At 39.9% G+C, this 17188-nt stretch overlaps 1 protein-coding gene across 11 annotated transcripts in view; it reads right to left on the bottom strand.

Annotated features, from left to right (window-relative positions):
• The window catches only part of COBL (cordon-bleu WH2 repeat protein), a 334049-nt gene that overhangs the window by 184444 nt on the left and 132417 nt on the right, over window positions 1-17188 (bottom strand). For 8 of the 11 annotated variants that reach the window (XM_077119326.1, XM_077119310.1, XM_077119316.1 and 5 more), the window contains 4 exons: window positions 11537-11750; window positions 9816-10044; window positions 3269-3366; window positions 61-135 (listed from right to left, as the gene is read on the bottom strand). In XM_077119326.1, coding sequence (XP_076975441.1) covers window positions 61-135; window positions 3269-3366; window positions 9816-10044; window positions 11537-11750 — 616 coding nt within the window. Of the gene's footprint in view, window positions 1-60; window positions 136-3268; window positions 3367-9815; window positions 10045-11536; window positions 11751-13816; window positions 14004-17188 lie in introns of those variants that run through there. The other 3 variants (XM_077119329.1, XM_077119324.1, XM_077119328.1) reach the window with 2 other exon arrangements.

The raw sequence follows: 17188 nt of genomic DNA on the forward strand, positions 1-17188 counted from the left end.
GAAGCAGTGAGAAGCTCTGTCCGGTTAGCACAAAGTACCTGCTGGGATTTTAGTACTCACGTTCAAATTCCTTTCTGCCGCTGACTTGGAGACATCTTCATCAGTGCCCACACCTGGCAGCCCGAGATGCTCGGCCTAAAACACAAGCAGGTGCCCCAACTATCACCATGTGAAAGTAAATTTAAACAGAAAACGTCCCATTTAGCAATTATTCCAGCAAAAGGTGTCAGCGGAGTTATGCTTCAAGGCAGAAGAATCTGCACTAAACGGTTTTAATCCATGCTCACTTCCCTCAGTTTAGGAACATGAAAGCTGTTTTCAAATAGCTCCTAATCGAAGTGCTCACTGATTTGAAAAATCACAATTTCTAAATTCACAACTCATTGGGGATACGTTTTCTTTTTCTCCAAAGCAGCTCATTAGCTTAGAAAATAAGTAATCAGTGGACCTGGGCTGATAGGGTTAGACATCATAGCAAACCAAATAATTAACTGGGTTTTGAGGATTTCTATGTTTTAAATTAAGTTTTACCATTACCATTACATGGCTAACAGAATGAAGACATGCAGAAATAATTCACCAAATATTTCATTCTCAGTCAATAAAGGACACACGATAGTATTTCATTATTTAAGGCAGCAGTTTGCACATTCTGGCCTGTTGCCCAGCAGATTTACAAAATCTGGGTTGTGATTTATAAAATATACTTCCTGATGCTCTAGAGGCCAACTCGACCTCTAGAGCAAAGATCTTTGTGAGGCATGATTTGAGAATCAATTGTTAAACTCAGTCTTTAGATGATTCTTAAGTACTTTTGAGAATCTCTTGGTTAAGAGAACAAATAATATAAAAATGATACCAAAGTATCAAATGTTTACAAAACACAAGTCTTTAAAGCAAGGAAAGATTATATTGCTCTTACATATATTCTCTACTGAGATTTTATACATACACATGCATATAAAATAAGTATATACATATACACACAGACATACATACATATATGCATATGTTTTTTCCTTTTAAGGGGTTGATAGTAGAGCGTCTAGCATTATTACTTTAGCATTCAATGCCTTGAGATTTCTCCGTTTTTATGTTTTATTCACCAAGACATTTGCAAACCATCGTGTATAATATGATTTTAGAAACCATTTTGAAAATAATTTATTCCAAACTCTCTTTTCTTTGATGAAGAAACTGAAACCTGTATGTGCCAAGCAATGTCCGATGTAATAAGTAATTAAGAGCAAGGACTCTGGAAAGACAGACCTTGATTTAAAGTCACTGCCTAGTAACAGGATAAGCTCAGAGTTGCTTAGCCTTAGCGACTTAACCTGGAAAATGGAATTGATAAAACCTCTTGCACCAAGTTCCTAGAAAGGTTAACTGAAGTTGTATTTATTATCTCCCATAATAAAAAAGAAGAAACATAGAGAATTAAGAAGCTCATGCAAAAAAAAAAAAAAAAAAATCAAATAATCCCATAAGGATAGAAGACTGAACGAGGGATGTCTGGACAAAATAAAATAAATGCGAGGGGAAGTCGTAAGTGAAGTATGTAAAAATAAGAAATAATTATAACAAGTCTAAGACAGAGAAATGATAGAGTAGAAAGAATCCACCCATAATCAAGAGAGGAAATGTTATCATTTGTGGCATTTTCATCTTTTCCTGGTCCTTTTAACAGTAATTCACAAGAAGCTGAATCAAGAAGTCTCAAGATCTCTAACTTTTTAGGCCACCTGATTTTGTGAAAATAAAAGCATTTCTAAAAGATTTTCTACTTGCTTTGCAAGCAGCATCTTCTCTGACAATGAAGAGGATGTAGGAACGACACTGCTCGAGCTCTAAAAGTGGGCAATGAGGAAATCGTAAGAAATCTATTGTGAATTGGTATTTTGAGGGCCAGGTGAAAACAGTCACAGCAAACTTACTCCAGAAATACACCAATATTCAAAGCACACATGGAAACATGGGGAAAAGGACAGATAACCAGTAAGAAGCATAAGGAAATCACAGAACTATACTAAAGCATTAGAAGAGGTAAAGAAAATATGAGCTGAGGTTTGTGGATAATTACTTAAGGCGATAAAAAGCCTCCACTAATTTAGCCTCCTGAATTGAATTTGGACCTTCAATTTTTGCCCACCCAGTTTACAGGGATTTAGTGGGGCAAACGATGGCTTTGCAGTGTAATCTAATAGTGGGAATCTGAGCAAATTGCTTTATTTCTCTGAGCTCTAGTGTCCACATCTGCAAATTCAGAGTGAATCATAATTCCAACCCCATGGACTCCTGGACAGCAGGAAATGAGAGAACAGATGTAAAGCCTTGTGCATAGATACACAGATCTGCAATGGTGCAGAGATGGCTCCTAAACAAACATGGGTACACTCTGCTCCTGCTGCTTCTAAAACTATACAGACAATGAATACTCCCAGATTAAAATATGGTTTTAAAGTATAATGCTCACTGCAATGTTTTTCTCTTTTTATGCTTATTTATTAATAAGAAAAATACTAGATATCAGCAAAATATACTTCTAAAACAAATATAATGTGGATAATAAGCATTTTCTTGGTTTTTAGTAAGCATTTATGGTCTTGAAAATCTCATGTAATAGTAAAAAAAATCTTCATTTTTATCAGATCGTTATATTTAAATTACTCTATAACACTGTATCCAAAATTTGACTTTAAGATTTATTAAAGACCGAAAAAAAATCAATAAAATTAATGGGTGCAGCATTTCCCAAATCTCACTGAGAGGACCAAAGAATACCTAACAATTACTAACAAATGTACTAGCTCAGCAATTCATACTCTTTTCTACAAGTGGCCTGAAATCTAGCTCTTTAAGACTTGAGTTTTGAAGCTACAGATCATTTATAGGGATAATGACTGCTTTATAGAAATTTAAGTGTAACAAATATTCACTAGCTCAATGATCCAAGAAATATTTATTGAATTTCAACCACCTGTCAAGTTACTGCAAATGTGCTATGAAGTGCTCGTGCCCTGGCCAATCTTAGAACCTCCCAAGTTTCATGATCTACTAGTAAAACACTCTCACCTAGGATCCTGGCTTAAGAAATCATGCGTACAGATGTGAGTTAGTGCTTCAATACATATTTATAAGTTCCCTTTCACTTGAAGGGGTTAATATTCCTAAATATAATTATTTAGAAAAAACCCAGGCTAGAATGAGTAGAGATATCTCAAGAAGCTTTTACTTAATGCAAAAATCATGTGAGCATTTGATCCATTACCTTACTATTGCTTCTTTTATTCACTTTGAAAAATCCCAGAAATTTTTTCTTCTCTTTATCTGTTTCATCATTGCCAAGTGATGACTTTCTAATGGTTTCTGGAAAAAAGAAAACAACAATAAAGTACTAAATGATTTCTCAGTGTTTGAAACAAAAAATTAAATACATCGCTTTAAAAAGCTCAGTAAATTACTCCTCTGTTCTTAAACTTTCTTTTAGCTCTTATTAGAGAGGAAAACTTGTTCAAACAATTTCTTTTAAAGCTTCTGAGCCACCTCAAAGCCACTGAGGAAATCGAAGGTCCTCAGAATTTTTCAGTGAGTCTTCTGGCATTTTCTGTGGGTGTGGTTGTGCTTTGCATTGGAGAGAAAAAAAAAAAAGGAACAAATGGGACTTCTAGAGCAGCACTGTACAGCAGAAATATAATGAGAAGCATACGTATAATTTTAAGTTTTCTAGTAGCCACATTAAATTTTAAAAAATGTGAAATGAATTTCAATATATTTAATTTAACCGAATATATCCCAAATGTTATCATTCTTGTCATACAAATTGTATAAAAATTGAGATCTTTTGCATCCTTTGATGGAATTAAGTCTTCAAAGTCCAGTGAGTACTTTACATGTGCAACATATCTGTTTGGAGAAGCCACATTTTGCGTGATCATGGGTAACAGATTTGCTCACCCAGATCTAGGGAAATAGTACAAAACGTATCTGCTTGAAGAAGTCTAAGTGAGGTGAAAACGTGAATTAAATAAATCAACAGCTTTCCTGCTTGAAGGCACTCCTCTTCCATTTCCTGAACATAGACTAACAGTGATGGGTTCACAAGATGGTATTTGAAACAATCAAATCAGATCTTTCATGAGCCACATTTCTAGATATTTCTTCCTTTACTTCAGCCAGAAAATTTTCCTTCTTGATATCCTCTAGTGAGCCAAAATTTCCTTCTTCTTCTAAGGGAATGATGGGAAAGAGCACAAAATGCTCAATCTTTCCCTCTCTCAGTGTTTTCTTCTTCAGAATTTTGGAGCTGGACAAACAGGCCCACTTCTTTTCCAGGGGAGGAAACTGAAGCCCAGAGTTGTCAGGGAGCTTAGGAGTGAGCCCAGGGCCGTGGCCCTGCAGTGCGGGGACTCCCAGGCCCTGGGAACTTGTGAGCAAAGGGAAGCCTTGGGCCCATGGCAGGCCTCGTGAATCAGAAGCTCTGGGCGAGAGGGTCAGCACCCTGTGCCATAAGAAGCTCTTCAGGGAATGCAAGCTGCAGGTGTGGGGACCACACTCAAGAACCAGTGGGGGTGCAGTGAAGAGTGCCGAGGTGTGAGGCAAACTTCAAATTGCTTAGGCTCTCCAGCTCAGTGTGTGCATCTGCAGACTGGGGGTGATTCAGCTAGCTGCGAGGATTACATGGGAGACAGCGGGCCCTATCCACACACCCAGTTCACCATTGGTGCTGACTATTATTAATTTATTTGCTGACAACAGCCGTTCTAGGCCTTGCCGTTAATTCATCCAGCTCTTCCCTTCTGAGTCATACAAATATGGCAAAGGGAGGGAAAATGTACATGTTTCTAAAGGACAGAAAAAATGGATTTTACCATATCATTGCCAGCTGCTAGAGAGCCAGACCTCCAGTCCACTGTTGGGGAAATCATGCACTTGGATTCTACAATCTCTGTCACCAGAAAGTCAACCCAAATAAGGTAAACTTCAGCTAAATTTTCCCAGCTGATATGTAATTTTGTATCCGAGTTAGAAAACAGGCATAAAAATCAGTGTGTTAGTAACATATGTGTGAAAACTTACTGTGTACCCAACAAAGCAAAATCAAACAGATGTGTTCCCGAAATCATTTTGTAAATAACAAAAGGCTCACAAGAGCTAGGGCTCTTGGGACGTGCAAGCAGCGTTAGCAGAGGGGATCAGTGGTCTCTGAATCACACGCACACATCCAAACCAAAGGACCAGATTCAATATTGGCAGATAAATGTGCAAGCACATATTTCACAGTTAATTGTATCAAAATCATGTATTATATACAGAGCTATAAAGAGTCAAATATATTCTACCACAGAGTGAAAATATAGATGAATTCCACCATGCACACATGCGTATTTATAATTATGTTTCTAGAACTGAATGAAATTTGACATAGTTATATTAAAAATGGATGGCATCAGACTACCCTACATGTAAATAAGTGATAAAACATGTGCCTGCCGGGAATCTAGGCTGTTATATCAACCATTAAAAAATGACACTGGACCAGAAAATAACAAAGAAGTCAAGTCTTTTCTTTTTTCTCCATAAGCAGCTACAGGGGCTGCCCACCACTCCACAAGACTGATAGGTCCTGATGAAGGTTTAGGGACAGCCCTGAGCCCCAGCAAGGACTCAGGATGGTCTGAGAGGCAAGTTCTCATGTCACTATGGCCTGCAGCTGTCTGCTGGCAGCAGAGCCAGATTTAAAGCTCTGAGCTGGAACCTAAAGCAGATGGTCTATTTTTAGAGGTGAAGCTTTGGCAACAGATGAAGTGAGGCTTTGAGACTCGGCAGATGCCACAGAAGGATGGGTCTGAGAGCTAAGAGGAGAGCTTAGTTTTCCTTACAGTGTTTTCATCAACTAAAATGTCCACAGGACACCCTCCTATAGTTAGGGCAGTAACTATTCATTCATAGCCAGGCCTGGAGAACAGCATGCAGTTAGGATCCAGGATTCCAAATGTATGATGATCTGAAGCATGGAATTTATTTCTTTCTTTATTTATTTTGCATGGATAGGCAGCGGGAATCGAACCCGGGTCTCCAGCATGACAGGCAAGAACTCTGCCTGCTGAGCCACTGTGGCCTGCCCAAGCATGGAATTTATTTTGCCTTAAATTGCTCTACTTTGCTAAAAACAGAAAATCAATACAAGTTGGGAGTGGGGTCATGCTTAATCCTTGTGTAAGCATTCATTGTTTTAAAGCAATAAAACATTTAGATGTATTGTGGTGTGCGGAGGGTAGAAGAAAGTCCAACTAGTTCAAACCATTCATTTCTCCAGATGAGAAAAATGAAAATCAGAGAGGTTCTGTGACCTAAGTGAAGTCACTAGAGCAAGTACACTTAAGTGGAGAGCCTAGTCTGAGTTCCCAAATACATGACATGGGCATTCAAATTTGTGGACGTTTCTATGTTCCGACCATTACTAGACTATATGTATGCAAGGGTAACAAAGAAGCAGCTCTTTGCTTTACCTTTTCTCCTCTCTCAGTCTGCCCAGGGCCCCAAATAAAATCAAATGGGACTGATAACGCTTTCATATATATGAGTTTTCTGCTTAAAACTACTATCCATTTATGGTGTCCTTAAAAGAGAAGCTTTATCTTTGCATTGTTTGTTTCCACTGTAAGATGGAGGAGATGAGGAATATGGAGTGTGTTCTCAGCTAACTGCTCTCCTACACGTGACACTCCTATTATGTGGTTCTCAGATCAATGTCTAGTTTCCTTTCATTAAATTATTTTTTATAGAAATAAAATGAAATTGTTAAACTGCAGAAATTTCTGTAACATGCAAATACTCATGAGATTTTAAAGAACTTCGGAAAAAGAGGGGGAGAGGGAAAGAATGTGTGTATATACACATATATTGATAAGAAATAAGTGTCAGGATAAAAGGTGGGCTCATTTGCATACTTGTCTATGACCAAAAAGGATAAACTTCAAATTCCATACAGCCCCAAATTCTGCAGCATGCAGGGTAGACGTCAAGGGCAGGTAAGTGTAGGTAAGCAGAAGTAAAAAAAAAAGTTGATTCCTTTTCTGCGTGTACTTCTTCCTATCTGCTCAGAAATTCGGTGTTCACATAGGAAACATTCTCTAAGGCAGCCTTCTTCATTTCTTAGCAGTAAGAACCACACAACACAGCAAAGTGTCACACAAGGGGCATTCTTCTCTTGTGTGAATCAAGAAACCAAAGCAGCAAACCGTAACCCTGTTCAGCACAGCAAGGAAACCAGCAAACCGTAACCCTGTTTCAGCACAGCAAGGAAACCCACAGGGGTCCCGGAAGCCACGTGCTTCTCCTCCAGGGCTCCCAGAGCTCAAATGTCATCTCCCACCCTAAGCCATGCAAAGTCAGCCCCATGGGCACCCCAGGCTCCCAGACAGTACCTCCACGGCTGAGGGAAGGCTCAGACTGGGTTTTGGTCAGAAGAACTGAAAAAGGCAGGCAGTAAGAGAATGAGGACAAACGTCTGGGTCTGCAACAGCACAAACACCCCACAAGTCTCAGAGAGGGGTGCCCTGTGCCCCAAGTAGAAGGAAGGCCAAATGCAGCTTGAGGGGTAGCAGGCCTGAACTTCAGGGTTTGGTCTCCCCAAGCTGTTCAGGCTGCCAAGAGCCTCAGTGGAAGCAGGTGGCAGCAAAGGCTTCTTTTTCATCCTGTCACCACCAGGGATTCCAAAGGAGGGCAGGAAGCTGCTCTGGCAGCTGCAGGGCTGGGGACGGGTTACTCGCCTCCTCCCCCTTCCCCAGGTGTAAACCACAAGGGACAAAGGAAAGGGCTTCTCCACTGGCACCCAGGGCAGGCCTGCCCAGGTCAGCTGCAGAAGAGAACATGAGCCTCAGAATGATTTACTTTTCTGCTGAAATATTTGAGAACTGATGCAATGGGGTGATGGCTTTGGGCAGTGACCAAAAGCAAAATATTTCACACGCTGTGTGGCACAAGCATTGTCCAGATGAAAAGAGATGTGGGTTATGGGCTGGGGCTGGGCCTGGCTAGGTGTTTTTCCTACATGGTTTGCTCTGAGAGTGCTAATGGGTCCCAGGGGAAGGGCAGGTGGCTCCAGGCAGTAGAGAGGGAGACTCGGGGATTTGGGAGCAGTTACTTTCCACCAAGAGCAGACAACTTTCAAAATTTTGACAGCCAGGCTAGCCTCACCAGTGTGCTCCTAACGATCTGCTCTGCTTGCACATAAAAAGAGGAGTGCAGGAGCCTCCTGATTCCAGGAGCAACAGGTTTCCATCCTGGATGTTTAGCACCTGTATTCCAGACAACAATGGGATGGCTGGGTCCACGCCTTAACAGAGAAGATTTTATATGACTTTTCCCAGGTAGGAGATGTCCTGCCTACTTTCAAAATAGGTCTGAATGGTTGGCATACAACTGAAATGCTTGTTCACGTAACTCTTTCTTTCAAATATTTAAATGCTTCCTTCTTTCTCTCTTGCCAAATGAAAGCTCTATTTCCAAAGAATCATGCAAACCAAAATTTAAATAGGGCTGATATAACCAGACAGACGCACCCAGTTAACAAGTAGGTCAACACAGCGAATGCTGAGAGCATTTCAGTCTTGTGTTTTTAAAAGATACTGAATTAAACACAAGACGTGCTATTTTCAAATGTAGACCTTTTTTTTTTTCAAGGAATAAATAGTCTATGTATCATTCAACCGACTGAACTAAAATCCTTTCTTGAATATCAAATTAGATCCACAACTCAGAATCTCCAGAAGAGACGGGTTATCGGAGAGGAGGGGGCAGGTGATAATTTAATGATGAATTTGGCAATATGAAAAAAATACATTACTCAAGTTATGCTATTTTAAACATTTGAAAATATTTAAGCTGGGTGGGAGAGAGACCTTTTTTTTATTGGAAGAGTTTGGGAAAAAGCTATAGAAAAACATGAAAAACTTGTATATGTATATATTTAAGAGCCCAACCTAGTCAATATTTCTGGAATAAATAAAACAGAAGCAACAGATTTCAAGGGAGGCTCTGAAGGTTGTTACAGTAGAGGGCTTAACAGGTTTAGAAGTAGAAGGTTAAAAAGTAGAATATTAAGAAGTTAATTTTATTAACTATAAGGTCAAGAAATATTAAAAATCTTGTTTCTTTTTTGTTTGTTTTAGTCTGACAGCTGCTTTAATATACACTCAGTCAGCCTCTCATATCGATCAGAAAAATCTCACATGAACCATCAGTTTTTGTGTCAACACTGATTTTCTGGGGTCTGCCACTCCCCCAGTGCTTATACCTGTGACCTCAACTTCTAAGTACCAAATATGCATGATAAAGAGGATATCTCTAGAAACAATAATGAGAGAGCCTAAAGTGGGATTAAGCACTGCCATGTGGAGCTGATCTCATGAACTGTAATTTGGTCAGTTTTGTCACAGGTTTTGGTTATGAGCGATGTTTGAAATTTGGGAGTAGAGTTAAAGACTGCTGAAAAGGAAAACCCAGAGAAGATCATATGTGGTCTTTCAAAAGGTGCCATCCAATTTTCTCTCCTATTTTCCCCCTTTTTAACTCATCTCACTACAACTCAAAAGTAGACAAGGAGTGGAAGAGGTGTACTCAAATCAAGGGGCAATTAAAACAAGTCAAATTTATTTATCAGTCTACTTTTACAGACTCTGGTTTGGACAAAATCTGACTTGTCTGAAAATTCACCCCCGTGTCTTTACCCAGCACTACAGAGATTTGCAAGGAGAACTAATGAGCTCTGCGCCATTATGGGATGGGATGTGTGAAGCACTGGGTGGTCTCACCTCTTTTATTGTCCCAGGCGTAGAGTTCCTTTATTCCCAACTCATTCAGGGACTTGGAAAGCTCCAGCTCCTCTCCATCAATGTTATCCTTGAGGAGAATGATGTTTTCTGGGCTGACTTCACATTTTGCACAAATGACTGGGAGAATATTCTGGAGAGGTACCTCGGGACTCACACGCACAACAGCTTTTTGCGTTCGCAGGTAATTCACTACCAAACGCACAGATTTCTGGAAGCACACACCAGAGAAAGAGAATTCTGTAAATAAATCTTCCCACAATGGCTTCAGCTTCTGCTTTAATAACATAATTGAGCACAGCAGGATTTTGTGCAGCCTTAATCTTCCATTTACAAATCCAGTGAGTCATGGGAGGTACATAAGGAACAGTGAAAATTAAATGCTTGGAACAATTAACTTATCTTAGAATGTCTCTTAGCAATAAACACCGTTAACAACACAGGAAAATTGACATCTAAAATGAAGGGTTCTGAATTTATATACTGTCTTTCAGGGTTGTTGACCAGATTTGAACACAAAACACATGTGCATCTTCCAAAGGACAATAGTTTGGAAGTATTGTGAATAATTCAGTTTAAAGAAAAACCTTCACAAACAAGGCATCTTCAAATTTTCATTGAAGAAGTAAAAATACCTGCATAAATGTATGAATACCTACATAAATATATATATCAAACTATACTAAATATACAGCGACCTATTTTATTTATATATACTATACATGTAGTGTGTATATATATATTGTACATACATGTGCATATTTAAATAGACTCACTACACATACACACATATTTTAGAAAGATCTTATTTTTAAAACACTATGCAGATAGTATGATAATCAGGCAAAAAGACAATCAATTTGACTAAACAATCAGTTTGCCATTTTTAAAAGGAGGAATATTTAGCAAGTCTTCCAAGAAACTAAAAGAAAGAAATAGCACTGCTTTTAATTGGAGCTAGAAGTTCTATATAAAACCTTTCTTAAAATGTACAATTAAAAGTAAAATTGCATTGATTAATTTTAATCAATAAAAAATCTTCAAATAAAATTATGCACACATTAAGATATTCACCAATCACAATGAGTAAATATTTTCAACCTAAACTTTTAATTAGGAAGAAAAAGTTTTCTTTGAATTTTTTTTTTTCTCCTTCTCGAAAGATGGTCAATCCTCTAGTTATCCTGGCTACTTCCTGGGACATGAGGAACTCTAAGACTACAGTGTCCAAGAGGGTAGTCACTAGCTATGTGTGGCCCTTTAAATTTAAATTAATTAAATTTAATTAAATTAAAAAAATAATTGCTCCATCACATCAGCCACATTTTAAGTGCCCAAGAGCTGAATGTGGTCAGTGGTCATCATACCAGGCAGCGTAGGACCAAAGAACATGTATTTCCATCATCACAGAGAGTTCCAAGAAACAGTTCTGCTCTAGACTAATTTCTTGACTATAATATTTAAAGAAGCAATACTACAACAATAAACATCAATAAAATTCTGCAAACCTCCATCTCTAAGGTAAACTCAGTTTAGTGCCTAGCTCTGCAGCATGGAAGTGGAGCCCTTCGCCACAAAACCTGCATGTAGTCCTTGGATAAGAAGAGCTCTATCAGCATCTAGTAAGTGCCCCCAGTTCCCTTGGCCACCAGGATCCTTGTCTGCCCTTAGGTAATAAGGGCTTCGCCGTCCTATTGACTGACCTCAGGCATCTTCGGTGGGCCAGGCTTATTAAGCTTCTCTTCAGGAACCTTTTCCTTCAGAAATACGGTGTGTACATTCAGGGTCCCAACCAAAGTATTTGGCTTAAAACTCAAAGGCTGTTGGGTTTCCGAAGACCTTATCTCAAGAGCATGGTGGGATGGATTCAGGTGGTTCTGCAGGCAAAGTTCCACCAGTAGGTCCATCATTGCATGGCTGAAAAGGAGAAACAAATCATGGTTATCAGGGGAGTGACTATGCTCTCACTTCTGTCTAGCTGAATAAGCACAGAATGAGTAAATAAATGAATGAATGGACTGTGCTTATGAAGACAACAGCAGCTCATTAATTCTTTACGCACGGATTATAAAGCGAAATCTTAACATTTTCAATACTAAAAACAACTGCTAAAAAAGTCACCAATAAATCAAAATCCTAATAGCTGGGGAAATAGGTGTATTTCTAGTTCAATCTATGGACATGTTGAATGGCATCCTCTAAGGTCAGCTAACAAGAATTATATTACTCAGAGCCACAAAACACTTACGTTTCAGTTATTCATAATTATAATGCATCTTAAACTCTGAACATTTGGAGTTGAATTTGACAGCTTGCGTTCTAAGCTAAAAAAGCATAAGAAAAGCTCTATCAGCCCCACTTAGTAAGTGCCCTCGGCACCCTTGGTCACATTTTTTTTCAAGAAAAATATTTCATAACATCCTTTATCACAGGAAATCGCTGCTGCTAAAGGAAAAGAATAATAATGCCGATTATCTCAAATAAAAGAAAGTTTTATTTACATCTTCTTTTATGTTTGCCCAGCAGAATGTTTTTATATGTAAGACTGACCTCTCTGTTCCTACCAATTTCCAGAGAAGGAGTTTAGGGTAAACCTCTCCCTTAAGCATAAATTTTTTCCCCCGGGTCTACTTCTTAATAGGTCACTAACACGGAAATTAGTTCAGATCACAATTACGTTTCCCGGGTATCACCAACTGGGTGTTACCAGTAAATGCTGAGCATCTCCTATCCAAGAAGTAATTAATAACAACAACATGTTTCTTAACACTGGACCCATGCCTGAAGCTCTGAGACTCAAGCGTCCGAGACTCATGCGTCCAGGCTCCCTATAACAACTACTGAGTATTTGTGGGGCCAGGAGGCTCTAACACTCACCAACCTCATAGAAAAGCATGTGGTTAATACTGCTGTGAATTTGTATCCTTTCAGCTCCTGAATGAAAAGTATCCTAATATCAACAGTGAACTCAATGAACTAAAAGGGGGAAAGACATCCCAAGGGCCCAAAGACATGATTTTCTACCGAAAAGCCTCAGCATAGAAGGTGGAATTAGTATAAATGCTAAAACAACAGCACATTACTTATTAGGATTTGGCCCAGAGTAGGATGGGCCCAGAGCCAGGCCATGATGCTCAAATAATATTATGTCATTTAACTCTCACAAAGGCGGAGACCTGGGGCTCTATCCTTAGTTTACTAGTAGCGCTGGGATACAAATGCTGCTCCACCTGAAGCTGGTGACATTTCCCCTCTCTATCATCTGCAACTAGTCCCTTTACACTACATAAATGAAGAAAAATAAATTATCAAACAAATATTTGAATTAATTTTCAAATTGAAACCATAAAGAACACAAAAGCTACTAATGTTAACCTCTGTTCTTAGGTTCAACCACCGGTAACATGTTTGAAACATCTAATTAGAGGGAGGTCCCTTCTGAAAGGAGAGCCTGGGATGGCTTGGGGCTTCATGGACTTTTCTCATTACAGAGAACAAACCTGTCTTGCCATACAGAAGCCAGTATTTATAGTTTAATATACTAGCAAAGTAGTGATTTATTACGTATTTCCTGTCCAAAAAAATGGGTGCCTATGTCTCTACGTTGTATGTCAAATGGATTCCCTCCAAAATCAGCTGATGGATGACTCAACAATGGTTCCTCTTTCATGACCCTAATGTAGGACCAGTTCTTTGCAGTCAGTGCTCCTGGGCATGAAAGTTGCAGCAGCATTGCAAAAGCAGGGGGTGGAAGTAGCTTATCAACAAAATGTTTAAGGCGGAGGGAGGGAAAAAGTTCCCAAGCAGAAAATCCTGTGAGGCAGAGACCTACTTCTTCTTCACTATTAAATTTGAGGGGAGAGAGAAACACACACACACACACACACACACACACACACACACATGATGGTAAAACTGAATCAACATGGATACAAGTCATTATGTGTGCTTAAATTATTTAGAGTAAAAAGGCCATTACTCACTTAGCCTGGAGGAGTAAACCAGAAACCATCCCCCGCTTGTGGCTTAGAACGTGTACCTAGGATAAAAGGGTTTCTACATGAAAACTAAGGAGGTGGGGAGTTAGCATAAATTCGAACTGTGATGACTGCTTGCTTCTCTTTCAGGACAACTCTATTTGTGTGTCCCAAATGGACACACCATTCTAACAAAGACGTTGAGTAGAAATGCATTTGAGAAGCTCGATGGGCAAAATTCTGAACATCTTGGGACACAGTTGCAAAAGGATGAGCTCATCTTGCAAAGCTACCCCTTCCCTCCTCATGTACACAGCTTGCCATTTTATGGGGCAATTCTCCAGGCTCCTTTGAAATTACGATTTGATTTAGTACTTTACAACTCTATACTTTTCAGGCATGTGTCCTCTGTAAAATGAGGTACACGTGGACACTGTGATAGTGGGGGTAAATCTGTCATTTTTGCTACAGGCTTTAATCTGTTATAGGGCTGTCATTTTAAAACCACCAAACTCCCAACAGGGAGCCAGTCCTTTAAGGCTCCTTTAATGTCATCAGAGAAATTCACCCAGGAAGACAGAGGGAAACCTCAGTGCGCTGGCCAGAGCCCAACAATGGAAAAACAGATTCCCAGGTAATACCCAGTCCCTCCTGGATTTTCTTTACAGATTCACTAGATCCCAGCCTGCCTCCCATTGCCAGAAAATAAAGGAGTCCTCTAGCTGGTTGTTCATGAGTATCCCTCCACAGCATCTGAGTAGGTCACTGGGCCACTGGGTCCAGGCACAGGACTTTTCAACTGAACCAGAGGCTGGAGCCGGGTGGGGAGTGGCTGCCTGGCCCTGCCAGGACCAACTCATTTTTATCCATTCCTGCCCCCCACACCCAGCCTGGCCTCTGATGCTTCCCTGGTCCCACCTGCCCGGTGATATGAAAACTTTGCAAATGCCCATCCCTTTTCTCGGAGACTGGGTATCTTTTCCAGCAGCAGCAGAGTGGTTTGGTAGAGGGACACGGGGATGAATCCTTGTGCCATTACCTCCTATTTCTCTGATGGGGCAGCTGATTTCCTTGTGCCTTATTTCCTCCTCTGTGAGGGCATAATGACAGTCCCCCTACCCAAACCCCCATCCCACACACAAACACACATACACACTCCCAGAGATGCTAGAGTGGGACACGAATTAACATGTGTAAGGCACTTAGCACCCCCAGTGTCAGGTATGTGCTAAGTGCTATACAGTGTTTGGTAAATAAATTAGTTAATTTGTTCCTATCTTGTTCTACTTGGGATTTTAAGTATCGGCATGTTCAGCTCTGCTGGGGGTAAAAGAGCACTTGTGCTTGGCTGAATGCCACTCTGTCCTCAGCAGACACCAAGAAATTAGACCCTCTGAAAGTAACATCCTTGAGGCACTGCAGGATAAAGGTGCCCCAATCTTACAAAGACTATAATTAAGGCAATTAGAAATGTAAAAAGATCTGACAAGACTGTCAGTGCCAGGAACCCAAAGCACCCCTCTAGACTCAGGGGACTTTTCCATATTAACCCCATTTTCAGGTTCCCCAAGAAAATCAATGTCAATCTCTCTCTCTCCCTCCTTTCCCTACCATGTGTGCACATACACACAATCTTCATTATTCAAAGATTTCATCTTCGCAAATTCACCTACTTGCTGAAATATATTCGTAACCTCAAAATCAACCTTGTGACCATCCCTGGACATGCCAAGAACTGCAAAAAAATCTGAGCCCTCCAATGCATGCATTCCCAGCCAAGGTGGGACAAGGGAACGTTCTGCCTTCTTGTTTCAACTCTCCCAACTGTGTCCCTTTCGCAGTCTATTAGTTTCACTGTTAGCATTTTTGTGCTTTTCTGTTGGTGATTTTCCTGTCTAAAATGGCCCCTAAGCATAGTTCTAAGGTGCTGTCCACTGTTTCTAAGCACAAGAAGGCTGTCCTGTGCCTTACGGAGATAATACGTGTTAGATAAATTTTGTTCAGAAATGAGTTGGTGCTGCTGGCCGAGAGTTCAATATTAATAAAGCAACACCTTATTTAATGAGCTCCAATTTTCTGCCCCAGGGTGGGATTTATGGTTAAACTCGTTTACATTTATGTTTAGAGGCTTTGTTTAAATGTTGCCCTAAAATGTTCAGAAGGCAATTATAATACTGTTTTTACAGGGGATTAAAGGGAGGCAAGCTCAACAAGGCTGGTGCAACGAAGAACTTCCTAGGGAATCCTTATGAAAATTTAAGGAGGAAATAAAAGATAATAAAATTAAGCAGAAACACATAAATAAGGTCATGCATTGATAGATTGAGGAAAATGTAACCAGAAGCTCAAAGGGACCTAACCCTGCATCTTCCCTGGGGTCAGTAGCTCAGTATTTGCTAAGTCAACGTTCTTGAGGGCTTCACAGAGCATAACTACCATGAGTAACAGGAATCAACCGTGCGTAAAATATATATACATACATATACATATATATACTTATACATTATATATACCTATATATTACACATACCTACATATTATACATACCTATATATATATAGAGAGAGAGAGATATTATATATATCAGGTTAAATCCCAGGTTCAACAAAAGAGCAGAAGATAGTATTAAAGGGGATTGATTACCCCAAAATTAAGTAATGGAGTGGAGTAAATCTGTTGGTTTTTCTCTCCTTTGCACTTCAATATTCTTCTCCTCCCAACTTCTTTGTCTCTCTGTTCCCCAAATTTCTTTTAAATGCTCATCATGCAGAGGTGAAATTTATTTTTTCAGCATTTGTGATGGTTTCAACCTGAGCCCTGCCTCTGGCTGACAAACTTCTCCAGGTCTCCTGTTTCTGCATTTTTTGGTGCTTTTTTTCTTAAAGGAATACAAATTAATTTTCAAATGTGTATGCTCTTCAGCTTTTTTTTTCCTTGCATGAGACAGGAACTTCAGTAAAACAGTCTTCTTTTATCCACAGCTCTTTTGAAAATTCCAGCAGAGAGAGAAAACAGAGACAAGCACGGCCCTGTGTGCACAACACCCTCTCTCTTCAGGCAGAGAAGCCGGCTCGGGGGACAGACAGCAGGCTGCTGGGAGAACAGACACTTGGAACATGGGGGAGAGAGGCCAAGCCACAGTTCCATCAAGGCATGGCTGATTAAATGAACTGTCCCCTAATCAACAGGTATAAAGCCAGCCATCTTAGCCAGACACTCTGACTCAGTTCAGTGTGGACAAAGGCAACAGAAACTCCCCTTCCCACACGACGAAGCTGTCGAAACAACATTCTTGGGCTGCTTAAACCACCCATTGAAGCAATACTCTTCATGCTATCTGGCCAGGCAGACCTTGAGCTCATCCTCAGGACTGTTTGC

Source organism: Tamandua tetradactyla, chromosome 1, assembly GCF_023851605.1.
Source record: "Tamandua tetradactyla isolate mTamTet1 chromosome 1, mTamTet1.pri, whole genome shotgun sequence".
NCBI classification, from domain to species: domain Eukaryota; kingdom Metazoa; phylum Chordata; class Mammalia; order Pilosa; family Myrmecophagidae; genus Tamandua; species Tamandua tetradactyla.